The sequence below is a fragment of the Accipiter gentilis genome, chromosome 2 (assembly GCF_929443795.1).
Source record: "Accipiter gentilis chromosome 2, bAccGen1.1, whole genome shotgun sequence".
Lineage (NCBI taxonomy): Eukaryota > Metazoa > Chordata > Aves > Accipitriformes > Accipitridae > Astur > Astur gentilis.
Window position 1 is genome coordinate 53,373,635 of NC_064881.1, and position 27,008 is coordinate 53,400,642.

Genomic DNA, 27,008 nt, shown 5'->3' on the forward strand with positions numbered 1-27,008 from the left:
AATAATGCAGCCCCTTTATATCCTCTACAGCTCCCTGATATGGGTCCCGCTGTCTTGGAAGCTGTTTTATTACAGGGGATTGTACAAATCCTCTTCTTCCACCAGCCAAGAGCATCTGCCTTCCCTGGCTGGGCACCAGCAAAGCTATTTCAAAAGGAATACATATTGTAAGAACAAAAAAACCATGCTACACAAATACTATTTTGTATTCAGGACCTCCCGTTATCTCTCATCCCTTTCCTCCTGCCAAGAGTGTGAGTTCAAGGCTTTAGAAAATACAGCAGAGCAGTTAAGAATAGTAATAAAAAAAAAAGAAGAGAATTTTCACATTTTCACAGTTTCACCCTAAGAAATAAAACTAAAACCCCAATCGCATCAGCATTAGACCTGCCCACGGGCCAAAGGCATGCAGGACGCTTACCATTTCCACTTGTTTTCTGCCTCTTTCTTTTCTTCCTCTTTCTTCTCCTTTTTAGGCTTTTTGTTGTTCTTTTCTTCTCCTTCTTCCTTAGATTTCCTTTTCCGGGTTTTCCCTGGGGCGTTCTCCTCTTCATTCTTCTCTTTGCTCTTTTTCCTCTTCTTTTTCATTTCCCCTTCTGCCTTTTTCTCCTTGATTTTCTGCTTTTTCTCTTTCCCTGGCACATCTCCCATCCCTTCCTCACCCTCCTTCTCCTTCACCCCCTGCCCAATCTCTGCACTCTGTGTGTCTCCCCATCCTTCATCCCCTCTCTCATCCAACTCCTCTTCCTCCTCTTTTATTCCTTTTCCATCTTCACTTTCCTTTCCCACCCCATCTCTCTCCCCCAGTTCATCTCCCACTCCTTTCTCTCCTTCCTTCTCATCTGTCTTTTCCACCTCTTGCTCCTCTTCCAACATTTTTTCCTTCTTTATTTTCTTCTTCCCCACCCTCTCCACCCCCTCCATTTTCACCTTCTTGTGCTTCTTTGCTTTCCCCTTCTGCTTTTCCCTTCCATCATCCCGTCCCTGGGTGCTGTTGCTTCTCCCTCGCTTGGCTCTGCCCCATCCCGCTGCCAGATTCCTGCCTTCATCAGCACCCTCCTCCTCCTCGATGCCCTCCATCACATCCCCAAGGCTTTCCTCAAATTCATCTTTTTTCCTCCTTCCTTTTCTCAGCGATCCCTTTCCCTGCTGCTTCCTTTGCTCTTGCTTCTTCTCTCTTTTCCTTTTTGAGTCTTGGGCATCCCCTCGCTGCTGTGGGACAGGGGGGTCCAACTCCTTCTCCTTACCCTCCCTCATAGTGGTGACCCCCAAATCCATCTCTAAAGCCGCAGGCTCTCCGGAGAGGGATGGAGTCCCACCAGCAACACCATCGCTTGGCTTTGGGACCTGCAGGAAGCAGCCGTAAGGGAAGAAACATTGAGATTGGGAAAGAAAAGAGATTATCCCAAAGACCAAATGAATGGAGAGGTGCTCAGGGATGTGCAGGATTGGGTCTGGGGGGTGACAGATCCCTCCCCAAGGTTTCCTACCCCAACTCCAGCCTCAGTCGACGAGAGCCACCGTCCTGCTGCAGGTCCCTGGGGTTTACAGCATGACCTACAACGAAAGCACAGCCACTTCTCACCGTGTTGGTGAGCGGCAGCCTCCTCTTACACGCAAAATTAGGGGATTGCTTCCAAACAAGCCCTTGTTTCCGTTCAAGCACCCTGGGTGCTGTGGCAAACGGAGATATCCCAAAGCAGCACTGACCAGCTCCTGTAGGAATAGGATTGCCCCAGTTTGCAGCTTACGGGATGAGGAAGCTCAAATGAGCAGGACCACAAGATCTCCAGACCAAATGGGGGAAGCCCCAAGGAAATGTCCCCAGAGAAGGGGACAGGTTTGCAAGGTTTGGCAGCACCAACAGAAAGCAGGACAGAAATGGCATCAGGCTGAGCATCGGGAACGCACTGAAGGTGGAAACCTTGTGATGGGACACATCTCCTGGGACAGTGGGGAGAGGGTCCCCCACTTGCCTCCTAAGAAGGCAGCGTGAGCATTGGTACAACAGGGAAAGACACAGCCCCATCAATGCAACAAGCTACGGGACAAGGAGGGTCCAGATCCATGACCTCCACCATCAGCAATATGGGTGGGGAATGTGCTGACCAGGGAAACATTCCTACAGAGTTCAGGTGAATTTTGAGGATTTCTGTGGGACTTGGAAACATTATAAAGCAGTAACCTGGCCCTATAAAATACTTTCTCCCAAGGCTTCTCCAAGCCAGGCGAGGAGTTGGGAACCTCATCTTTGAATTGCTCATGCTCCAAAAAAGCAAAGCAAGAGATGAATGAGGGAGTAGCAAGCACAGCCTAAACCAAGCCTACATCTTGTAGGCTGAGCCTACATCTCCGCAGGGTTGAGGTGATGGGGTCCCCTTGCCCACAGGGAAATTTGGGGCTGTCCCTACTGGCTCATTGCCACCTCCCAGCCAAGCGAGATGCCTGCCAGGCTGCAGAGCATCAAATCCCCAGCTTGTGATCAGCACCACCACAAAAAAAACCAAACAACAACAAATCCAACAACTTATCCAGGCCAGCAGGTAAAAAGCAACCAGAGGACCATTCGTCCAGCTTGGAGCTGAGTTCAGACCCTTGCACCAGCCCACAGGTCAGACCCATTGCCTGCTTTTCCCCCACTCCTGGCACCCCCCAGCAGCTTGGATGCATGGCCAGCTGCCCCAGTGCCACCCAGGAAGGAGCTGGGAAGCCAGGTTTCTCCATCCAAGGAGGGTGGTGATGTCTCTCCTGCACATCTGAGCACAGAGATCAGCGCCACAATTTCTGCTTTTAGCCAAAACATCCTGCAGACATAGTTTATGCAAGGGAAAGGGGGATTTTTGGCCCATTTCTAGAAGTTTGTTTAGGCTGATGCTGTATTACCAGGCTATGGGACGTCAGAGCTATGCAGGGCTCAGGAAAGCCTTTGAGCCCGTTTGGGATGGAGACAGCAAGTTCCCAAAAACCACAGGGGCTGGATGCTTCTTCCAGGCAGCCGGAGCACACGTTACACAATCTCCACTAAACTCATTAGGGCAAAGGGCCCAGCAAAACACGCTCAGCCCCTCCAATCTCATTAGCAGCCGAGCACCAGCAGATTCATGACTCAGAAGGCAAAGTCTTGCCACCTTTTGGGATCGGCTCCTTCCCCAGAAAGTCTTATTAGAGGCCTCTCACCGGACATGAAAGCCCCTGCCTCTAAGACACAGAGAGGATTAGCCTGCTAAGGGAGCTTTATGAATTCAGCTTCCTATCTCTGCCCAGATCTAGCACGGGGCAAGAGAAAGAAACACCCTTTTCCCAGGCTTTGCGAGGCTGGTTGTCCCCACTAGCGTTTCCCCACCGCCTACTTCTGTATTTATGTAGGTATGTGCATCCGAGCGATCGCGCCCTGCTGACTCGAGCATCCCTGGGGAGGTTGGATGGGGCCAGGAGCCTCCCTCTCCACCCTCAAATCCCAGGATGGGGCCTCAAATTCCAACTTGCAATGGTTTTGGCAAGCTTTAAGGTCACTGAAAGCACCGGGATGTGCCCGAGCTGCCCATCGGCAGCAGGGCAGTCTCGGTGACACAGGAGGGAAAAACCAGGGCTGTGCAACCCCACAGCAAGAAGAGAAAGGACAAATTTCCAATTCTCTGGCCAAAAAGCATTCAGAAAGTGGCCGAACTTACCTTGAAGAGTCTTCCAGCCCCCCTGATGGCCCTTGGTGGAGGGTTGATCCGGTCTTCTCCTGAAAGATATTAACAGTGTTGATCTGGAAGACGTGGCATGGGTACCCCAACAGCAGAATCACCCCCAAGGAATCACCCAGCCCCTGCGATAGCACCCAGGCCACAGTACCCATGTCCCATTGCCATTGCTTTCCCCTTCCTCAGCCACCTTGGCTAGAAACCAGGAGCCCAAAACAGCATGCTTTTCCAACCATGAGGAGACCTTTGAGGTTTTACGGTGTTAGGAAATCCCTGTCTTACTTCCAACAATACTACAAAGTTATTTTACAGAGCAAATACATGAAAACTATCAGCCCTCCTCAACCATCACGCTCATTAGATGCATTGCTGCTATCAGGGACACCGGTCCAGAACAGCAGAAGGGATGGGAGGGCTCCAAAACAAAGCTACATCAAATGACAGCTTATGTGCATCCACGCCAGCTCGGTCCTTAGAAGATTAAATGACCCTTGTAGCAGATGGCAAGGGGGAAAGAAAGGTGGGGGCCAAAGCTACATGGTGGGAAATACAAGGGTGAACAGAGGGCAAGGAGAAAAAAAACCAAAACATAGAAGCATAGGGAAAATGGGGATAGGACCTAGAAGAAAAACTCAGAGCCCTAAGACCTGACCCATGGTGGCCACCAGAAATATTATCACACTCTTTGCGTGCTTGTTTTCAAAGCTGAAGCCAGGTTCTTCTGCTCCTGGCCGTGCAAGGCTACGTCTAACTACAGAGCACCCTGAAACCCATCCCAGCTTCACTCGATGCTTGCCAAGCATCGAGGCCCTCGTTATAAATTCTGACTTCCACAAGTTTCTCTTTCGAAGGCTTTCAAGGGAGGCCAAAACCACACAGGGATTTTTCTTGAAAGCTGCTGCTGAGAAGCTGCTGGGTTAACTCATTAAGGGGGGAAAACAACTGAGTTAATTATAGGTTGGTTATGGCAATATACACTTTCGTTCCCTGGGAATACGCCTGCTCTCATATTCACAATCCTTCAGCTACTGTCAGAAATCAGGATGGTAAATTCAAGAGCAGACAGCCACGATCTTCCAAAAAAATTCCTGCATGCAAATGCCTGGCATTTGCACCAGGAACACCGGCAACACCAGGACACCAACCACAGGCACCCCTGGGGGGTTTCAAGGCTGCAGCTTCAATTACATCCATCCAGGAGAGTTTGCTGACATTTCAGACACTTTGCAAGAGGGATGGAGACTCACCATGGGGAAGGGAAAAAGCATCTCTGCTGGTTTTACATGCCAAGAGGACAAGTGCTCTAAGTTCACGTGGGCAAATTTAGGGGGAATCAGCCAGGATCTGTGCTCTCCAGCATCAACCCAAGAACAGCAGTGAAGGCCAGATGCCTCAGAAAGGAATGCTGTCAGGATGACACCAATCCCAAACTCGTGCTTGGGAAGTGACGGAGTCACTCGTGTCCTGGTGCTCCCCATTAGTGCCAATTCATGCTCTTGGTCCAACACCAAAACGTGACTGATTCAACCCCAAAGCCATGTGCATCTGAGCTTCAGGCAATTTACTCTTTCATTTAATTCAAGATGCTCAAAGGATCCCTTTTAGGGGCTTGTACACAACCACAAGTTACAAGACACCATCCTCACAGCTCCCTTGAGAGCAAAACACACGAGTGGTCCTTAATCCTTCGGTGCAGAGACCACCACATACCGACCCAGATGCAGCTCCCTCCTCCGCTTGGATCCCATCCCGCAGGCTCAAGCCGAGACCTTTCCCTTCTGCAGCCTCTTGCTTTAGGGAGCTTCTTGCCCAAAGAGGAGACAGAGAAGGAACACAAGTTTTTCCCAATTAAAAAAACCCCAACTTTTTGATAATCAAAGCAGCCCAAGGAGAGCAGAGCTGGACACGGCATTCTCGTGCACGACTCTGGGGTGAACCCAGATAGGGAACCCCAGCATAGAGGGGTTGTGGGGGGCAAAGTCCTGCAGCTCCCTTCTCCTCCTTGGCTGCCACCATCAGTCCCCTCCATCCAACCTGCTGATGATGTTTTCCTGCAGCGGCTTCTCCTTCACCTCTGGCAATTTCTTCTTCTTCTTCCCTTTTACCACAGAGGGCTGCGCAGCAGGACAGAGCAGGGTAAGGGAGCGGGAAGTTCATGCGGTGGGTTTGATGCCCACAAAACATTCGGGATACTCGCAAGGGTCACCCCAAAGCCCAGGCATGGAGAGGACTGGCTAGTACCTGCACCATGCATGGTATTTCCTCCGGCTCCTTCTTCACAGCCTTTCTCCTGGGTGCCTTCGGCATCTCCTGCCCCTTCCCCGACTTGCTCTTTCGCTTCCTGGGGACAAAAGCAAATTCATCGCACCGAGGCCAAGCAGGCAAAGCCCGCAGCAAACCCCTTGGTGGTGGAAATAAGCCATGGTGTCATGCCACACTGCCTAACCCTTACATCCAGCAGCACCAAAAAAGCGCTCCCAAAAGGAAATTTAGGGGATTTCCCTGCTGACCATTTTAGGGCCGAACTGCCCAACAGAGCCAGCTGCAGCAAGCATGAAAACATAATGCTGGAGGTCCCCAAAAATCCCCTGCCATGCCCCATGGTACCCACCTGCTACTGCTGTTCTTTTCTCCACTGGCCCTTGAGGCTCCCATGGCTCCGTCCCCTATCAGCCTTTCGAGATGTGACACGCAGTTAAGGCAACATCCTCAAGGATGGCCACTACAACAAGACAGAGACAGCAGATAGCCAGTAGCACCCCAGTTTTGCTTTTGGGTAAACCCCAATAGATGCTCACTCCCCAGCTCAACCCTGAAGTCTGCAGATACCCACAGGGTTAAGCTCAGCTTTAACAAGGACCCAAGTAGAGCATCAAATGGAAAAGTCTTGAGCTCAGTTAAGGATGGTAAAAATAAAATTGCTGCCAAAATTAAAGGAAAGCCCCTCCAAATAGCATAGGAATTCCCAGGTCCATATAGGTGGATGGGGGTTTTGTGCTGGGTTGGATTTGCAGCCTCAGAGCAGCCCTGGGTCTACAGCACACATTATCCAGGTGCTAATTACACCCAGAAAGCCACCACAATGGAAAATAATAAAACACTGCAATAAGATAAAAGCAAAATTGAGATGTTGACTCCCTCCATCAAAGAAGGCAGGTGAGCTGCCATCACCCAGCTATCACCTCTCCTTTTCATGGCTTGAGCAGCCAGACCCCCCCCTAATCACCACTCCCCCAGAAACTCAAGGCTGCAGAAGATCCAAGAAATAAAGATCAAATCCAAACAATACCAAGGTAGTCCTCATCCATGAAGGACCTTCACCCTTGAAGGAAAAAAAAAAAAAAAAAAAAAGAGACTTTTCAAGGAGAGAAGAAAAGCTACAAAGCACCACGACACATCCTGCAAACCTTTCAATAAGTAGAAATGGCATTGAAAACCTCCATAATTTTACCAGGCTTTGTCGAGCCGTGAGCACTCGCAGCTGCTGGTAGGACCACACTTACTCAAGTGCGGGCTGACATGCTCCCTCAAAGCCACCCAAACTAGAGAAGACCTTACCCCTGACCCAGCTGCCTCCCTAAGGGCAATGCCCCCCTGCAGGCAGCTTATTTAAAGACTCCCTCAGCCCTGATTGGAGGCTCCCAGCCCAAGATGTACCCTGAGATGAAGTTTTAGCCCAAACCTCAATTTGAGGAGAACCCCTAGCCGACATCTCCTTGGCAAGAAGACCTGCTAGGGGGAAAAGGCTTTGCACGGCTCAGGTGGAGCATAGGAGACAAACACATTGCTTTAAAAACAGCATATATCCCTTCCATCAGATATCCCCCTCCTCTGCAACTAGATGCTTGAATTAGTCCCAAAATCCAGCCTTTCTCAGCTGCCTCTTACCCATTAGAGCCCCACAGTTGGATTCAAAGAGGTCTAGTTGAACCCAGGTACTGGGCGCAGAGACCAAATCCCACAGGGTGCCACGTAGCAGAGCCCATAATCCTCACCCTGAAGTACTCACCCATCCCACCCTTCTCCAGCCCTATTCATGCAGGTGAGACTATTGCTTTCACCTGCCCACGTTGCCATCAACCACCTCATCGCAGCTGAGCCTCGAAAAGGTCTCAACCATCTTCAACCTGGTGCAAGCAGCGCTACTGGGAAGGGACTGGTGCAAAGGGGCCACGGGGGGCTTTGGACAGCATGAAGGAACACGAGTTTTCCCCAAAAATGCTGGGTTTGTGGGTAAAAAAACCAGGCATTGCCCCATGCTGAGATCCTTGGCCATGGCGAGTAGCGGGGCCACGCGTTCCCCTGGGAAGATGCCGCCCGGTTCGTGGCCGGGAGCGGAAACACCCAGAGGCAGGGCTGGCTCTGGGAAAGCCTCTTTGATCCCAGTTGCGCCACCCATGGAAAAGGCATCCAAGCCACCTTTCTTGCTGGATGAGTAAAAGTCGTCAAGGGATGGGAGCCAGCCCCGGGGCAGGGAGCAGGAGAGGACGACTTCATGCCGGGGCTTGTTCGCTCTTGGCCGCCTTCTGCCAAGCCAGGGACCGGCGTATATTTGGGTTTTCTTCCATTTTTACCCTGGGTCCCATATAGATTTATTCAACCCTGATGTTTGATGAAGGTTTCTCCCAAGCTCTCCATGCCAGTTGGGATGTCCGTGATGGGAAGCGATGGGGTTTGCGGGGGTGGGGGGAGCTGGGGGAAACCTGTCCTGACCTAAACCAGCTCCAGTTTGCCTATACATCCTGCTCAAGCACAACCTGGGGTAAACCTCTTCATTATTAAGATAAGTTTTATATATTTTTATGTATATTCCCGTTGCAGACTCTCTTCACAATGAGGGAGGTGGGAGCAGGATGGCTCCAACCAGGGCTCTGCAATGGGGAAACACGGACCACAAAGGGGATCTGGCTCATCCTTGGGGAAAACCAGGCTGAAAATGGGGTTCTTGCACAGTTCAGTGACACCGCGGCGAGCTGTTGAGGGCCATATCGGTGACAATATCCTGCAAGCTGTTGATTGCAATCGGGCTGAATGCAGATCCCTCATCAGCAGAATAAATACCTCTTCCTACGCACTCCCCGGTGCGCAGACAGTTGCGGCCACACGATTAAAAGCACTTTTCTTTGCAAACCGCTGCAATATTCATCAGGAAAAGCATTGCTGCTATTCCAGTTTAAATATTAATTCCGCCTTTCTAGTCCAGTGGCTCCTTTTTGGGTTGGGAAATCCAGGAGGGAGACAAAAGTCCGTCCTACCATACTTCCCTGGGTTCATGTGCCATCCTTGAAGCTCCGACAAGGAAAAATTGGCTAGAAAAGGTGGAAATGGTTTAATATATTCAGGTAGTTATAAAATAAATTCATGTAATATAAAAGGTTTTATGTATGCCGGGCTAATTTTTTTCCCCTCGTTAAACAGCTGAATCTGCACAGGGTTCCCTGTGCCCTATTGACATAAATAGGGTTCATCACTCACAAGCGCCGTCTCATTAACTTCGTTACGGAAACGAAGCTAGGCCCCGGTAAAGACTAAGAGACCTTTTCGTGGTGACACGTGCTGGTGACAACCCAGCTCAGCATCCCCGTGCCGGGTGCTGCACACATTAGTGTCCTGTGTGCATCTTGGGAATTGGATTTTTCCAAACCCTGGACACCTTTCCATAAAATTTTGCTGGATTTAATGCTGTCGTCCAGTCAGGCTCTCGTTTTATGAACGCAATTGAGAGTAAAACCCTTCCGTGGTTCAATGATATGGCTCAGAGGGGGGAAAATGGGGTAGAATTTGCCTGTATCTGGCTGGAAAAAGTAAGAAAGTTGATTGTATTTTATTTCTTCGTTTATTTTTATATTGTATTTTGCCTTATATTGTGTTTTGTACAGTGTCTAATGGTTATAGCAGGGTGAGGGCAGAGCAGACCCAGGTGTTGCTGAATTTGCTCTGGCAGCTGTGCAAGCTGCAGCGTCACCATCCAGATGTTTGGGGTTGTTGTTTTTTATTTTTTGGGGGAGTGATGTGGCCAAGGGAGCTCCTGGGACACAGAATTGGAGCAGAAAGCAGCTGGAGCTGCCTTGGGGGGGGTATACTCGATGGGTGCTGCCTGATTGCACACCCCCCCCCCGCCACCACAGCAGCCCAGATGTTGTGCGGGGCTTGGAGGGGCTGAAACGGGTTGGGGGTGGTGCCCAGATGTGGCCGTGGAGGGGGGAGCGCCCGGATTTTGGAGGGGGGGGTGTCGTCCAGATGTGGCTGGGGGCTGAGCGGGCGCGCACCCAGCTGCCGCCGTGGGAGGGCCCTCGTCGCCCCGCCCCCTCCCCGAGGCCACGCCTCTCCCGTGACGTCGCCGGCGTTCTAATTCCCACCGTTGCCAGGGGCGACAAGCCCCCCTCCGCCCCGCCCCTCCCCTAACCTCTCCGTTCCTCCCCCTCCCTTCCCCGCCTCTCCTTCGTCCCGCGCTCCCATTGGACAGCGCCCCCGCCGATCCCCGCCGTTCCCTTCTCCCATTGGTCGAAGACGCTTTCCGTCCCGCCCCAACACCCTGCTTATGCCCAGCGTCGCGGCTCCGGACCGGCAGCGCCGGGCGGGGGCACTGAGGGGGTGAGCGGGGGTGTGTGTGGGGGGGGTCTCGGCTCTTTTAGGGGGGCCCTGGGGCTTTATTCACTTCGGTGTGAGGGGTTGGAGGGCTGTGGGGTTTACCCCCAGCTGGGGCATCTCTGTGCGGGAGGTTTTTTTTTGGGGGGGTACCCCCTGGCTGAAGCATCATTGCAAAGAGGGTCTGGGGGGTGTCCCCCCAAATCTCAGGGGGGTAGGGGAGGGTTTCACGCTTCCACCCCTCCATCTGAGGTAACTCTCACAAGTGGGGGGGGGTTGCCCCCCACCCCCTCCCCTCAATCTGGGGTATCTCTTGCAAAGGGGGGTGTTTTGGGGTTTACCTCCTCCGCCCCCCCCCCCCCCCCCCCCCCCCCGCTCCTCCCTCAACTGAGGTAACTTTGCATGAGGGGAACCAGGCTGTGGGCTTGCATCTACCTAAATTTGCAGTATAAGAGAGCAGGGGCTAACGGGGGGTTTAAGCCCCCCCACCCCCCCACACACACCCCGTGGGGGCTAGCAGCGTGTGGGGCTAGGCCAGGAGAACCAGAGAAGCCCAAGGAGAGGGTCCAGCAAGCCCCAGAGCCACCCAGTAAGGTCAGGTAGGAGCCCCCCGCTGCGGTCCCCGTCCGTCCCCGTCCCCCCCCCCCATTTCAGCCTGTGGATGCTGTGCCACTGGAGATGATGCCACCTGAAGAGAAGAGCCCGGACGGTGGCGAGGAAGTGGACAGGGCAAGTAGCCTCGTCCTCCTGCAAGCCCTGAAGAGCGGCAGCACCCGAAAGGTGAGGGCACGGCAGTGGGGGTGTCATGGGTGGGGTGTAGGGTGGCCAAGCCATCTGAGCGATGGTCCGTGGGGATGGTGGTCCCCTGTGGGTGGTGGTGGGGTTCATCCTGGCCATCAAACTATGCTGGGGGTGTCGGGGCAGGATTTGGGGGGGCTGGATGGGGAAAGGGCTTGTTGTGTGATTGAAATGGGTCCAGTAGCATCCGTAGGCAGCCCTACACAACTGTCTCATAGTTCATCTCTTAAACTCTGCTCCTCTAACCCATCTTCCTCCACTGGCTCCACCTGCAAGCTTACCAGTGACTTCTTTTAACCAAATTCTTCTCTATTTTGGCTTTTCCTCCTTCCCGCCCATAAGAAGATGGTCCAGCCAAGCACTGCCTGCTCCGTCACCATCGGAGGTACTGGGCAGGGTGTTCCTTGCTGGCACGTTTCTTCCCCCCTGGGAGCTGCCCGCAAGGAAAGTCGGTGCAACGGCAGCCTGGCTATGCATGCGAGATGGGGCCGATAGCTCTGCTGGCGTCACTCATTTAATTAGTAACAGCGGGGTGAAACCAATGGGGATTGTCCTCGGGCTGCCATCAAACCCGCTGCTCGACTTTCTCTGCCGTCCCTTGGGTGTCAATGCATGCTCCTGGGGTCGAGGAGGCTTTGAAGAACACTGCTCCTTGCAAGAAAAGATGAGTAAACATTAGTTTTTGGAGCTGTTTGAGTGTGTCTTCCGTTAGGTCTGTCCCCTGGGAGCCAGCTTTATAAACCTGCAGTGAGTTTGCCCTGTAATCTGATCTCTTCTTGCAAGTATATAATTTTCAAAACTTGTTCTTCAGCAGAGAGCGGCATTTCTGCGGCCCGTTGGCAAAAAAACCCAACACCTAAAACCCCCCCAAAACTCCCAACAACCAAAAAAGCAGAACTCAGACAGAGGTGGGTTTTTCTTCTTAAGCAAGGGTTGAGATTGCAACCTCGGCTGAACAAGGATCAATCTGATCTTGAGTCACTTGAGCCTGGCCTCTTTGACTGCAGCTAAAGAGGTTGCAACCTTAAACCAGGTTGGCGTTTACCCAGGGCCTTGTCTAAATAGCAGGTACTGCTTGTAAGGAAAGATTAGCAGAACTTTTTTTTTTCCAATTTATTCTGCGTACAGACACACCGTTTCCCTTGTATGAGCACTTGGTTTACCCTGATTGGATCTACTGGACAGTAGCACAGAGGAGAATAACATAGGAAAATATTTCAAAGCTTTGCTGGGGGGGGGGGGGGGGGGGGGGGGGGGGGGGGGGGGAACTGACAGGGGATATGCAGCATCTGTCATAACATGATTACTTTTTTAATTAAAAAAGTAATCACCTGATTAGATTTCCTACTAATGATATCAGTTGTTTATTTAGAAGAAACTACCAATATAGTCTCTTCTAGTTGTTTTTTCACCCTGAGAGCATCAGGAGCTGTGCATGCTGGCCACTGCATGTTTGCTCTCTTGCAGGGGATCCCAAATGCTGCTGTGATGGTGATTTTTGTTTTGGTTTGTTTTTTTGTTTTTGCCTGGGTTCATTTACTGGGGCAGAAGATTTAATACATCTGTTTCCTGCTGGCATCCTGCCCCACCTCTCATGATGCCCTGTGCCTCCCTCAGCTCCACAGAGCAGTTTCACTCTCCTAAAATTCAAACTCTGAATGAAGGTTTTGCTGTTTAAAAACCCAGTCCCCTGTATTTTTATTCCCCCCTCCCCTTTTATTTTTCCTTCCTCTTGCTGAGTGCATTAGCCAACATTGAGGGCACTTCGTTGGGAAATTTAAAACCTTAATCCTCCACTCATTTGTTAAAAGGCTGTGTGATGTAACCATATTCTCAATAAAAGGTTTTAGAGGTTTTAGCTGGTAATGTCTCCCACAGAAAAACAGCTTGCAGCCGAACTGCTTCATGAGATTAGTTTCATGATAGGGACTTTTATATATAAATAGATGTCCAGGGAGTAAAAACATGTGTTGTGACCTACTGGTTGTCTTGTAGTAACAGCCCATATTACTTTCTGAAATGCCCTTGGCTGGGAGGAGAAGGAAATTATCGATAATCTTTTAAAAAGGAGAATTTTAAAACCTGCTTTTGTGTGCGGAGTGGTTCTCTGGCTTTTGTTTTGCTTTCTATCCCACGGGCTAACGCGGCTAAACCAGGGTCACTTGGCCACTTGTCCTGTGCTGACCTGACTCAAACTCGTGGGTTGCAAAGAGGAATAATAATCCCAGTTGACAGCTCTGACTCTATCAAAATAGCTTTTAGACTAGTGTGGTTCTGGAAATAAAACCGGTGCTGAGAGGTTGATGCTCCAGTTAGCCTATTTCTACAGCAAGTTTTTCAGCTGCTGGATCATCTGTGCACTTGGAAACACGCCTTTTTGGGGACAAAACTCTGTGTTAGGAAATATTATTGCCCTGAGAGTGGATGAAAATAAGTACCTGCCCTTTTTTTTCTTCTTTTTTTTTCAGGTGGGAGATGTTGTAAGCATTTACTGGGTATAGACCTGTAGGTTTGCGGTTGTACATGGAGACCATGTGCTCAATGCGCAGGGCTGGGGTCATGGATCAAGGGTGCCTCTGTTAGTGACAGTGGTAGCTTGTGTGTCAATGCTTCCTAGAACTGTAGAAATTGTCATCTTTGGCTGTTCCTTGTCTCTGCACAGGTATTTTTCTCTAGCTTTTACTACAGAGCAAATGTTGATATTCTGGAGTGTGCCTTGATGCAAGCAGGGTGATTTAGTCGAGAGCAAACGGAGCTTGGACTTGACCAACTCTCATGGAATTGCCCGGCTTTGCCCGAGTTATGCTTCGTGGTTGGTGCCTGACCCTCCCAAGCACTGATCTTTGACTCTTCATTCACCATCCCTGCTCGGGTTGAAGGCTTCCTGGGCACAAGCTGTCTGGTCTCCTTGTGCTTCAGTACCTTGTGTTCCTTCACATGCTGTTTTCTTTAATTGCGTCGTAAGCACAGACTGGTAGTGCTGGAAAGGTTGGTTGGTCTCTTGCTTCGTGGTGTTAAATGCTGTGGGAGCTCACCACCCAGGATTCACTGAGCAGACAGCTCTGAAGACTGAGGACCTTTAGGGTTAGCAACAAACCCAATCTAGCACAGCTTTGGTATTGCCCATCCATTCCAGTCCTACCTAAAGGAATTGCCCCTCTGGATGAGAGGACAGTTTGCAGATGGGATGACTCATGATGTCCAAAGGTTGCTGTGGCTCTATCTGGAGCATGACTCTTGTGGCTATCAGGTGATATTTCAGGCTTGGTTTGCAGCCTTGCTTGGCTTTGCCTTTGGCCCCAAAGTTTGTTTATTTATTTTATTCTGACTGCCAGTTCTGTCTCTGTGTGTGTAGAAGGAGCACCTGGGTGGCTCTTGTGGGAGCTGCAGGGGTAGGATGAGATGAAGTGGAGGTAAGACATGGGGAGCCAGGCTCCACCAGAGTTCCTGCCGCTTTGTCTGAGGGGTGTATTTATGCCCCAAGCAACCAACCTCAGCAACTGGTTGGTGTGAGGAGGGAACGAGGGCAGCATTGGAGAGGTCAAATGAGTGAAATCCTACCAGCTTGTCCAACAGAATTGTTGAACCATGTCCTTTTCCTTCCCTGGGAAAAGGCTGAATAATAACACTTTTGATGCCTTTTTGACTCCCTTCCCTTAAAAAAAGCAATAAGCTGCCCATTCCCTGGAATGGATAACTTAAAACAAAATAATCCTTAAGGCTTTAAGGAACATATGCAGCAGTTTGGGATAATGGAAATGCTGAAGGCAGTTGAGGCTTCAGGGGATGTAGCAGATGAGCATCACCAGTACCTTTGCTAAATGCAGCTGGGCAATGCTTGACATATGCATGGTATCCACCATCTCCCCAGTTGGTCTGAGTAGTGGAAGCTGAGATGGGCCTAATCCTGCCATTAGTTCTCAGCTATGTCCCTGAGCTCTGGTTGTCCAATATCAAGCATGTCACTCTGCATTGAGACTGGGTCTGAGCCTGCGTTGTCTGACGTGGGGTACCAGGACTGCAGTGCATATGTGCTGCTGCCCACGCGCAGTGCTTGATCTTAATGACAAATCTTAGAGCAGGTAATTGATTTCCATCCAATGAGGTTATTCCCTCATTGAAAAAAAGAGAGAACTGTGGGTAAAAATGCCTGACTTCTCTGAAGCAGCAGCTTATTCCTTATATATGGCATTGCCTGGCACCAAGAGTCTCCATATGTTTGTATACCCACATGGCAGTGATACAGGACTGGCTGGTGCCCTGCTCCCCTTCCAGTTTTCTCCTTGAACTTCCCTGTCCTTGGAGATGGGAAGGTTGCCTGGCGGTGGGGCTGGCTGTAGAGCCTAGGTCAGCAGCTGATGACAACTCGTCTCACCACTGCTGTATTATGAATGTCTGCAGTCTATGTGCAAATTAAACTTCTTTCATTTCTCCTGCTATTCTGTGGGCACTCTCCAGCCACTCTAACTGGCAGAAGTCCTGGTGGTGACTGTTTTGTGGCTAAAGCTGGTCTTGGAGATGGCGTGGCTTGCTCCATGCTTCAGCAGGTGGGCTGTAGAGCGCATCTTGTGATCCAGCCAAGCTCTGCAAGTATCTAGGAGCTGTTGCTGCAATACCCATTGAGGCTATAACTTAACTCCCAGCTGCAGACCCCTTCCTCATTTCTCTGAAGAGATCCATGCCTGGCTTTTACCAGCGTGCTCCTTATCTGTGCCTGTTCCTCTGAACAGGATGAAGCAGCCCCCCAAGCAACTGTATCTGCATCTCTGTTTCTCTCTTGCTTGTCACTTCAACAGCATGTGCTAGGATTGTGTTTTCCCTTCTCACAGGTGTCACAGTAACAGCTTGCAGTTGTCCTTTGATTGCTTCATATACTCAAGTTTTGCAGTTGCTCCCAGTAACTAAGCTCCTGTTCTAGCAGAAACGAAAGAGCAGAAATTAGTCCCTTTGTGCATGCCTTTGCCCTTTGGACTTGCTGACATCCACCTCTTCCTACAGGTGATTAGGTTTGTTTGTCATTAGTACTGGGAAAGCTGGGAGGCGGTGGCTGTATTTTGGCACCAGCGTCACAAGTGAAGCTCTAGGTGTGCCTCGTCAACCTAGACATATCCAAGCTTCATCTCCTTGTGTTTACTGGAGATGTGAAGTCCAAAGTATGCTCAGTGATTATCTCTAAACAAACATTTCCTAAGGACTTGCTTATAGAAGGAAACCTAACCATGTAATTGCCCTGTTTAACACCCCAGATGGGTGTTCTTGAACTGGAAGGGGTGTTGGGGAGTTAACACCGTTACATCATTGTATATGTTCCCTGCAAAGATAGGGTTTGAATTGGCAGAAGCCTTGACATCCCTCAAAGGGGATCTGTTTCTCTTGGCCTCCTCTGGAAGGGGTCTTCTGGCCTCTTTCCTTTTTTTCCTTACATGGAGGCATTGGCTAAGCACTTTCTGCAACACTCATCTTTCCATGCCGAGTGTTGAACGCAATGTTATTTGGCAGATGTCTTCTGAGCATAAAATGGCCTTGCTACAATAATACTGGCTCTAGTCCTGCTTTGTCAGAGGCAATAAACTTCAGAGCTGGACACAACTTGTATAACTTAATGACCCACACCTTATTCATTTTCATGGCTTTCTTAACATACGCCACCCTCTGTGTGCATACAAGCTGTGCTGTTCCCTGGCTGCTACACAATTTATGGCCTCTTACTGGAAGAGTTATGTGCTTGCTTCTCTTTTACAAAAGCTTTAAACTAGAAAGGCTAAGAAGTCTCATGTTCAACCTGGCCACTTCTTAAGCACACAAATTTACCTTTCTATTGATGTCCCTAGGTGCACCCCAAAGTCCAAGAGTCTGGTTGAAATAACACATCTTTCTTCTGACCTTACAGGGTTGACCTCAAGAGCTTGTACAAAGAAGAATTAAGCAAGGAAAATCCCTTTTATAACCTAGCAGTGGGTTTTGGTGGGGTTTTTTTCCCTATGGCCTCCTTATGTAAGGCATGCTTAAATCCATCACTGCTTACTTTAGAAACCCTCTACTGTACTTTCTAGGTTTTGGTTGCAACTTGGAGAGTACGGGCACAGGCAAAGTGTTGGGTTCCTTTGAATGCAAGCTGTTGGAGGATGGGCATGCTCTCTGCTTGACTCTCTATCTCCCTTATCTACCTTTTGACTTAAATATGTCCTTTTTTGCTTGTGATGTTGTTTCCTTTCACTTGCTTAGCCCAAGTTAACTCACATCTTACTCTAGAGCTGAATTTCCTTCTTGTACCCATATTTGTGAAATAACGTTGTTTCTGCAATGCTCCAAGAGCAGCTGCAGACTAAGTTTGGTTGTTCTCCACAGCAGCCTTGGCATAATGCTTATATTGGTCCATTCCAGCCAGGGATAATGCTCTGGGACCAACAGCAGATCCTCTTGAGGCAAAATGTGTTGCAATCCCATGGGTTACTGCAGTTACCCTACTTCATAAAGGGTGAGGAGGAAAGCACGGTGTGGGGAGATCACAAAAAGTCCCTAAGGGCAGCAAGTCTTGAGATCCTGACTCGACATCCTCACAAGGCTTTGGTATTACATCAGGTGCTCCAATACCTGACTTTCCGGTACCTTTTTGCTGTTGGCTTAGGAGCCTGGATGGGAATTGATAATGATCTCATTAAATCTGATTGAGAAGACACCCAGTGTTCAGATGGGGAAGAAAAACCTCACAGCTCTACAAATGGCTTAGTCTCTCTTGGAGGGAGAAGTCTAAGCAAATCCAAATGTCATGATGTCCTGGATGTAGTTGAACCATGTTTTGTCCCCAGCTACATCAGGGCTTGCAAGTGTTCCTGGTCGTCAGCTTTTTTGTGCCCTTGTGAAAAGATGAAGTGATTAACAATTATCAGTGCTGCTCTCTTTGCGTGCTTGAGAGGGTTCTTGTTCATCAGCTTTGATACTGTGGTGACTTGAATTTTACCTCTTGGTGTTGTCTCAAGCCAGGCATGGGAGACTTGGGAGCTGCCAAGTCAACTAGTTAAACCCCTTAATTGCTTTTGCAGTGAAGAGGCTTTTATGCTGTCTTTGAATATTTCGTAGAGTCATCCTAGTGTCTTCTCATGCCACTCTGCATCTTGCTTCTTTTCTTACTTAGCTGCTTCTTGCATTGCCTCCAGACAAGGAGGCATTCATGGACCTTCTCTGTGGTTTTGGATAGTCTTTCCACTTGTGCCTCTTCCATCATCTCTCACTTGCAGTTCCTCTGGCCTCCTGCCCATGCATTCAGGTAGTTTTTGTTCTTCCCCTGAAAAAATCTTAATCCTTTGAGTGCTTTCAGGCAAACCTTTGCAAGAAGTGGAGAGGTCTCAAAGGTGAAACCTCCTGTGGAAAGAGCTGGAGGCAGAGAAGAGGTGCTTTCCACCTCCAATAGTTCCTACCAGGGCTGTTGAGTTGTGGATGGATTTTTATGGCTCTAGAGGCAGAGAGAGGGGGCCTGCATCCTGCTCACTTGCATGTATTTGGACATATTTGCATATCCATGTGGCTTGGGTGTCTCTGGAGCTGACAAGTGTGCACAGCTCTCATCTGTAAACCTGAGGGGCTGTTGAAATTTTAATAAGCACCACCTTCTCTTTATGGCTTCTTTCCCCCCCCCTTAAGCCTTAATTTCCATATATAGGTTAACATCTCACACTGTATGAAGAAACATCATTAAAGGCACAATGTTTGTAATCATCAGCCTTTAATTAATAAAAGAAATGCTTGTGCAATATCTTGGGCTGCTGCATGAGCAGCTACTTTCTGGACAAGAGTTTGGTGCTGTCTCCTTTGCTTTGAGAGCCTCTGGGTGCTCAGATTTGAGTAGTGTCTGCATGGTTGGGTTGGGTGTTGGTTTAGGTTTTGGGTTTTTTTGTTTGGTTTTTTTTTTTTTCCAAGGGCCATTTTCAGCAATGACCCAGCTCCTTCTTGCTGGAGACAACCTGGCACCGTCCCTTCTTGGGCTTCATGGTGTCGGATTCTTCATCCTTTTCCTTTTTCTTCCAATTCCTGGGTTTTTCCCTGGGGAGTGAATGGTATGTGCAAGATGAGTGAGTTCCCCAGCGCAAATCCAGAGGTAGCACTTCTGGACCAGCCATTCCTGTATTTGCTTCTGACCCAAGATTTGTGCAGCTGTTGGGCTGTTTTCCTTAACGTCCCACTTAATTGCTTTTCCAGAATAATCAGGGTCTTGTGCTTCCAGCTCGTTCCTTCAGTAATTTCAACAAATTCATGGATTACTGTAAAGCACTAAGCCTGCAGATTTATGGACCAGATGGAATGACTGTTTCCGTGGTCTCCAGTATACCAATTAGGAGCTCAAATCTTTCACTTAAATGAAAATGCCAATGTTAATCCTGGACCCTTTTCAAAGGGGGCACCACTTAGTGTACTTCAAATAGGAGAAATTAATTTTCAGAAAGCTGAAGTCCATGAAAATGCAAAATTTTCCATTCCCTACTTACTAATCAAAGCTGGTCACATAGTTTTTTGAGCAAGGATTTATTTTCTTCCTTTCCTACTTCCCCAGAAAAATCAAAGAATATATTAGAAGTAAGTTTTCCCAGAGTAACACTGGGACCTACAGTGTTTTCTGGAGAGGTAACCAAGCGTTGCCCTGGCTTGTTGGATTTGAGACTGTTGTGACCCGTCCTGGAGGATGAGGTGAGACCTGGTGAAGTCCACTGAGATCTCTACATGGAAGAAATTAGCTGAGAAGCTGAGAATTTGGACAGGACGAGAGCTGGCACTGTTGGAGCTCTGTAGAGTCTCTTGGGTGGCGAAACCCCTTCTTGATGTGGAGGCAAGGGGTCCACCAGCCTTGGTGGAGGGAAAGCAGTGGGGAGCAGGGTAAGACCGATGTGCATAGCAAACAAAGGTTTTCTAAGGGAAGCAAGAGGGGGAAATAGTGGCTTTGAGGAATTTCTTCTAGTGCTACAGTGGATCTTAATATGGTCTTGGAGGGATCTGCTCACACTTTGTCCCCTCCCAAACAGGGGGTGTTCTTTTTTCTTTTTTTTTTTTTTTTTATCCAGTGGTCTTTTAGAGGCTCATTTCATCCATCTGAACCTCTCCTCGCACAATGGAAATCATGTCTGCTCAGGCAGAGCTTTTGTGGCCCTAGATTCGGAGACCCTGCTTGTGGCAACCTCTTTGCCTGGGGCATCCCATAATACCCTCTTGCCCCCACGAGACAGGGGGATATCGCCATCTGTTATTTCCTGAAGTTGGAGATTAAATGTGTTTCCCTGTCTGCAGAAAGTCCGAGCCGAAGCCAAGGAAGGAGGCAGGGATGGAATTAATTTACTGCTTTGTGCAACTCATTTCTCCACCCCCATGAACTCTTGACTTGCTGCCTGCACTCAATCCCCTATAGCCGGCGGGCGGTGGGAGCGCTTATAGACATAGGATCACATCTGTTCCTGAGCACAAGGGTTATATTGAGCTCATCTGTAACTCCCTGGGTCTTGTCATGTGTCTGGATGGCGAGACCCTGGGAAGGAGATGCTTAGTTCCTGTATCTGTTCATGGTTGTATTTGGGAAGCCTTTTCTGAATAGCTTTGAAAATAAATTGCTGTAAGCAACAGGTAGTATTAGATAATAAAACTGTTATTTCGAGTGCAATGCCAGGCTCTGAAAATGCCCTTTTTAATCCCCAAATGGTGGGTTTTTTTGGTGAGACCCTGCTTCTCTCTTTCAGCAGGGCTGCGACCCCTTTGCCCAGACCCAGCGCAGCAAACTGCAGCATCGCCGGGCACGGATTAACCAGCAGATCAACAAGGAGATGAGGATGCGAGCGGGGGCAGAAAATCTCTTCAGGTGAGTCCTGGCCCCCAAACCATCCTTCTGGCCCAGGGATTTGACTGATGGGGAGAAATATGGTCTTGATGTCTAGCAGGCAGCTGATGCTGGCACGGCTACGGCTGGGGTTTGTTCAGTCTTCCCTTGATTTTTGCAGTATTCATCCTAGAAATGCCTGCCCTCCATTCGATGCAATGCTGATGCTGTGCAGTTTAATGAAAAATTATAGTTTTAATGTCCTGGAAGCCTGGTACAAAGCAGAGTGCGAGCAGATGGAATAATGGGAATAAATGTTTAACTGGGATTGAGCTCAGACTGCAGAGCTCCTGCTTGATAACCCCGACAAGTGGGTTAAATCCAGTTTTAGTCCCCATCCCAATGCTTCCATCAGAGCAGAATCTGAAAATTCAGGGATGTCTTTGCAGATGGGCACAGTCCGGTGGCTCTTCACCCCGTTGGAAGATGCATTTATGGGATGGTGCAAAAGCTGGCACCTTTGCATGGCTTTTGGATTGCAGCTGGTCCAGCAGAAGCGGAGCCAGTGCGTTACTGCCTTCCCCTGTAGAGCGTTCATGATGCAATTGCATGAATTTTGCAGCTATTTTATCTTTTTTTAACACAAGGATGACCTTTTTTGTAGCTTTTCTGTGTATCGTGCTCCTGTAGGATATTGGAGCACATATGCAGGGTGGGCAGGTCTGTTAATATAAGAAAATGTCATAAGGCTGCCCTAAAATAGCTTTTTTGGTGTATTTTGCCAGTTCATTGATTCTTTTTTGTTCTTCCAATAAAATAAGATTGACTTTTCACTTCTGAACTTGAATGATTTGACATCAGTGGTGTGTGCCATTTGGACCTGGAAGAAGGGAGTAATAGTTGTTCCACCGAACTATAGGAAGAAATATAGTGGTGGGGCTTCCCCAGGGGAGATGAGGCTACAGCCCCCATACCCTACTGCTTCAACCAGGCTGCCATGCCTCACGTAATTAAAAAAAGGCCATGAAATCCCAACGTGTGCTGCTCCACACGACTCCCCTTTATTATAAAAAAAACAGTGTGTGTGGAAATATGCTGTCTCAGCAGAAATGTGTCTGGCCACGGTTTTGGTGCAAACAGCGGGAATTGGAGCCGCGTGCAGGGGAGTGAACAAAAATGTGATGCAAAACACATCTTAATTACTTGGCCAGGGAAATGCACTAATGGGGCTTTTTTTTTCTTTTTTCTCTGGATCAGCATTTTGAATGTCCTTTGGTAGCAGCCACTTTTCCTCCCTCTCACAAGTCCACTTTGCAGCTGAGTAATAATGTTGGTTTCTGGGCACTACGGTGCTCAGAGCTTATGAAACATGGGAAATCTGGGGGGGTGAAAGGGGAAAAAAATAATCATGCTAGTGCCTGAAATTAAAGGCTGAAAGGGGGGTGTTATGTTGTAAGTCTAAAGGTCATTGCTTAAAAATTATAGACTTGAGACTTGGATGGAGAAACTTCCTTTGCATCTCTCTATGCCAGTGCTAAATGCAAATAGAAAAAAAGCTGTGGATTGCCCAGCCTGGAGCAGACTTTGCAGCTGAACTTGCTGGTTTCTTTGCCTCTAAAAAAAAAAAATAATAATAAAAAAAATCCCTGCAACTCTGCTTTAAAAAAATAATCTTCTGAACTGTTCTGTTCAGCATATCAGTCTCCTTTCCTGGAGAGGTTGCCATGAATGGTGTGTTGGAAAAAATGCACGTGGTGTTTGCTCAGCAGTGTTGAGAGGGTTTGTTTGCTGGATAAATAAATGGGCAGAGGCAGTGGAAACCTTTTCCTTTCTTGTTCAAATACTGAGGCTGAGGGAAGCAATCAGGAGATAAAGGTGTTGCCAATAAACCAGTTTCTTAAAAAGAAATTTAAAAAAAAATCAGAAGTCTTTTTTTTTTTGGTGTTAGCTAAGCAAACAGCTGATAACTTTACTGAGGGGGTTGATGGAGCTATGTAAGCTCTGCATGGTCACACAGAGATCAGAGCTTGCCCCAGATAGGGAACATGAAGTGCCTCGGTGCAGGTTTGCTCATGGAAATGATTGAGTGCTTCCCTAAATTACCTCTCTAAGAGGTATTGTGCTCTTAATTGTTGCATGTGGCACTTGCATAGTGAAAACTGAAGTGCCCTGAAGCAGCGTTGGGCTTCAAAACCTGAACCTGGTGACCAATCCTGGAAAAACTTGCATGTGTGTGCAAAATCCTGCAGAGCAAAATTGGGCTTTGCAGGGTGATACATCCTTTCTGTTGCAGAGCAGGGGTGAAAGCACTGATCAGAAATGTATCATGTATATGCAAATGTTACCCAGTGTCGCTGGGTTGCAAATCAGCACAAATCAGCTATTGGTAACACAAGAAATGAAAAAACCCCAGATAGTGTTGCCAGCTGGGAGCAAGAAGGGGAAACTCTCTTTAATTCATATTGGAAGAAAATTGTAGCGACAGCAGTGATGCACCTATGTCCTGGAGGTGTTGTGATGCGTGGAGGACTAAAATAGTGACTAAGTACTGGTTTATATGGAAAGAGGGTGATTACTGTGCTGATACTGCATGGGGAATTGCAGAAATTCTGAAGGATGTTTAAATGGAAGCGGCCCTGAAGACCTTTGGATCTGCTGTGGTTTTGCTTTGTTTGTTTAGAATAAAAAATGCTTTGGTCTTGGGAAATCCCAGCAAAGGGGAGTCAGGGGAGGAGACACTAAAGGATCAGCATCTTAAAAAGAAAAACAGCATAGCTCCTTCTACTGCCCTGAGCCAGGTCAGGGCAAGGTCCCTGAAGGATGCTATCCACAAAAAAAACAAGTCAAAGGCAACATGCTCTGCAAAAGGTGGGGGAAAGCAATGCCCTGGCAGAGCAGGGCCCATGCGTGTGTTGTTTTTCTTGGAGCCTGTCATGATTTAGCATGAGCAGCCAGAGCCCCTTTCAGCCGACAACTGCAGGCTGTCAGTTCTGGGTTATCTCTCCCCGCTTTCCTTCGGAGCAGATAAGAAGGTTATAATCAGCCTGGGAGTTTGTCTTGCTGGGAGCAGGCAGCTGAAATCAGTCCTTGGTGTTTATATCTCCCGACCTGCACGAGTGGGGAAGGGAGAGCAGGGTCTGGCTCTACTAATGGGTGCACAGAGCATGCCTCTTCCCTTGCAGAAGGGTTGTTTGCACTGAAAAATAAGTTTTTCCTCCTCAAACCCAACAGTAAAGCACTTTTATTTGGTGTAGGAGAGTACCTTGAGTACTCAGAGCCAAATCTGAAGCTACACTGGAGGCGGGGGCATGGATGGGCAAGGGGAACGTTGCTCTGGGGCAGAAATAGCAGGTTCATCTGAGTGCAACACTGTAATGAGTTCTGCCTGGCCTCTACCTCCAGGGCACAGTGGCCTGGATACTCTGGCTTCCCTGCTCCCAAAAGGCTGAGAGAGTTGGCATTGTTCAGCCTGGAGAATAGAAGGATCTGGGGAGACCTTATTGCAGCCTTTCAATACTTAAAGGGGGCTTATAAGAAAGACAGAGAGACTTTTTAGCAGGGCCTGTAGCAATAGGACAATGGGTAATGGTTTTAAAGTAAAAGAGGGTAGATTCAGACTAGATATAAGGAAGAAAATTTTTACACTGGGGATGGTGAAACACTGGCCCAGGTTGCCCAGAGAGGTGGTCGATGCCCCAACCCTGGAAACATTCCAGATCAGATTGGACAGGGCTCTGAGCAACCTGGTCTAGTTGAAGATGTCCCTGCTAATGGCAGGGGGGTGGACTAGATGACCTTTAAAGGTCCTTTCCAACCCAAACCATTCTGTGATCATGTGCAGAGCAAGAGTCACGGTTCTGCAGGAAGGTTTGGACAGATGCACTTGGTATTGTACCACTGGGTAACTTAATCTCGATTTATCAATGCAACTAGGTGTTGATAAATAAAGGCATTGATGAAATGGGGGAGGTTTTATCCACACAGTGTTGTCTTGCAGGGCCACCAGTAACCACAAGGTCAAAGAGACAGTCGCCCTGGAGCTGAGCTATGTGAACTCCAACCTGCAGCTGCTGAAGGAGGAGCTGGAGGAGCTGAACAGCAGCATGGATGTGTACCAGAATGACAGGTACACCGAGCAGCCAAGCCAGGCAGGCAGTTCCCCACGATGTGGGAAGAGCAGCTTGCTCACTTGGGACTTTATTTTTATTATTATTGTTTTGCTTTGCTTTTTCTGGGAGCAAGGCAGCCTCTTGCCTTGGACCTGTTGCTCTGTTTCCCTGTTCTGCACAGGATTTATTGCTCTGGCAAGGGACCACGAGGTGGTGGCTGGAGAACAGGGGAGGACACGGGCATGGGGCATATTTGCTGTGAACAGTTTTTCATCCTGGGAATGTCAGTGTTTCATTTATAGAGCTGCAAGAAGAGCAAACTCAACAGCTTATCATAGCAGATATTTAGATGTTCAGGGATGGATGGTGCATCCTCTGTTCACTGATGTCCCAAAGCAGGAGGAATAGGTCAGAAATAACCATCTTTACTTGCATCCTCCCCCTTTCCTGGGCATCCCAGCCGAGCATGAGTTTTTTCCAGTGGGTGAAATAGGGTATTTAGCAGAAGAAATTAAAAGTGTGGCTGCTCAGGAGCCCAACGTCCTGTTCTGGCTGTTCCCAGTGCAGATTACTCACTGATTTCTTTTCCCATCGAGGGTATTAGGTTATTTTTCTCTCTTTCCGATGTTAGACCTTTGTTAATTGAAACATTCTGTTGCTTTGAAATGCTTAGCCAGCCACTTCAGGCTTGACTCACCAGAGCGGTAATCCTAGCACGCTCGCCAGCAGCAAACCAACGTGCCGGGGCGGCTTGGCAGCACCATTTCACTGGGTGAGAAAAGCAGAAATCCCCGAGGCAGAACAGACCGGGGATGCTGCAGCAATGTGGGAGCCACTGCCGCTCCTTCCCTTCCTGAGATGGATGGGTGGATGGTGTTTGAAGTCACCAAGCTGAGTGGTGCGGTTGACACATCTGAGGGATGGGATGCCATCCAGAGGGACCTGGACAAGCTCGAGAAGTGGGCCTCTGTGAACTTCTTGAAGCTCAACAAGGCCATGTGCTGGGTTCTTCATCTGCATCAGGACAAGCCCTGATATCAGTACAGGCTGGAGATGTATTGGGGGATGAAGAGACTGAGAGCAGCCCTGCTGAGAAGGACTTGGGGGTACTAGTGGATGAAAAGCTGGACATGAGCCGGCAATGTGCGCTCACAGCCTAGAAAGCCAACCATATCTTGGGCTTCATCCAGAGCAACGTGGTCAGCAGGTCCAGGGAGGGGATTCTGCCCCTCTGCTCCGCTCTTGTGAGACCCCCCTGGAGCACTGCGTCCAGCTCCGGGGTCCCCAGTACAAGACAGACATGGACCTGTTGGAGCGGGTCCAGAGGAGGGACACGGGAATGGTCCAAGGGCTGGAACACCTCTGCTATGAAGAAAGGCTGAGAGAGTTGGGGTTGTTCAGCCTGAAGAATAGAAGGATCTGGGGAGACCTTACTGCAGCCTTTCAATACTTAAAGGGGGCTTATAAGAAAGACAGAGAGACTTTTTAGCAGGGCCTGTAGCAATAGGACAATGGGTAATGGTTTTAAAGTAAAAGAAGGTAGATTCAGACTAGATATAAGGAAGAAAATTTTTACACTGGGGATGGTGAAACACTGGCCCAGGTTGCCCAGAGAGGTGGTCGATGCCCCAACCCTGGAAACATTCCAGATCAGATTGGACGGGGCTCTGAGCAACCTGGTCTAGTTGAAGATGTCCCTGCTAATGGCAGGGGTTGGACTAGATGACCTTTAAAGGTCCCTTCTAACCCAAACTATTCTATGATTCCACGATTCTATGTCCCCTCATCATGCTTTTCCCGGTGCATGGTCCTCCTCAGGGGAGGATTGCTGTACTCCTGGGGACAGAGAGAGGTACAAAGGCTGGGAGAGCATCAGTGCCTCCATCCTGCAGGTGCTGCAATGATATTTAATGTAGGACCAAGACGATCAGCATGCAGGATTGTGTTACGTTTGCGGGGTCTCCTACTGGGAGAAGGCCAAGGGAGCCTGTATCTCCACCACCCTTGGGTGTTTTCTGCACTCAGAGG

At 48.9% G+C, this 27,008-nt stretch overlaps 1 protein-coding gene across 4 annotated transcripts in view; it reads left to right on the top strand.

Annotated features, from left to right (window-relative positions):
• Positions 1–10,913: 10,913 nt before the first annotated feature.
• RHPN1 (rhophilin Rho GTPase binding protein 1) overlaps positions 10,914–27,008 on the top strand; it is a 30,931-nt gene continuing 14,836 nt past the window's right edge. The window contains exons 1-3 of one of the 4 annotated variants that reach the window (XM_049825315.1): positions 10,914–11,057; positions 20,795–20,913; positions 24,869–24,997. In XM_049825315.1, coding sequence (XP_049681272.1) covers positions 10,956–11,057; positions 20,795–20,913; positions 24,869–24,997 — 350 coding nt within the window. In that variant the 5' untranslated portion in view covers positions 10,914–10,955. Of the gene's footprint in view, positions 11,058–20,543; positions 20,671–20,794; positions 20,914–24,868; positions 24,998–27,008 lie in introns of those variants that run through there. The other 3 variants (XM_049825325.1, XM_049825342.1, XM_049825334.1) reach the window with 3 other exon arrangements.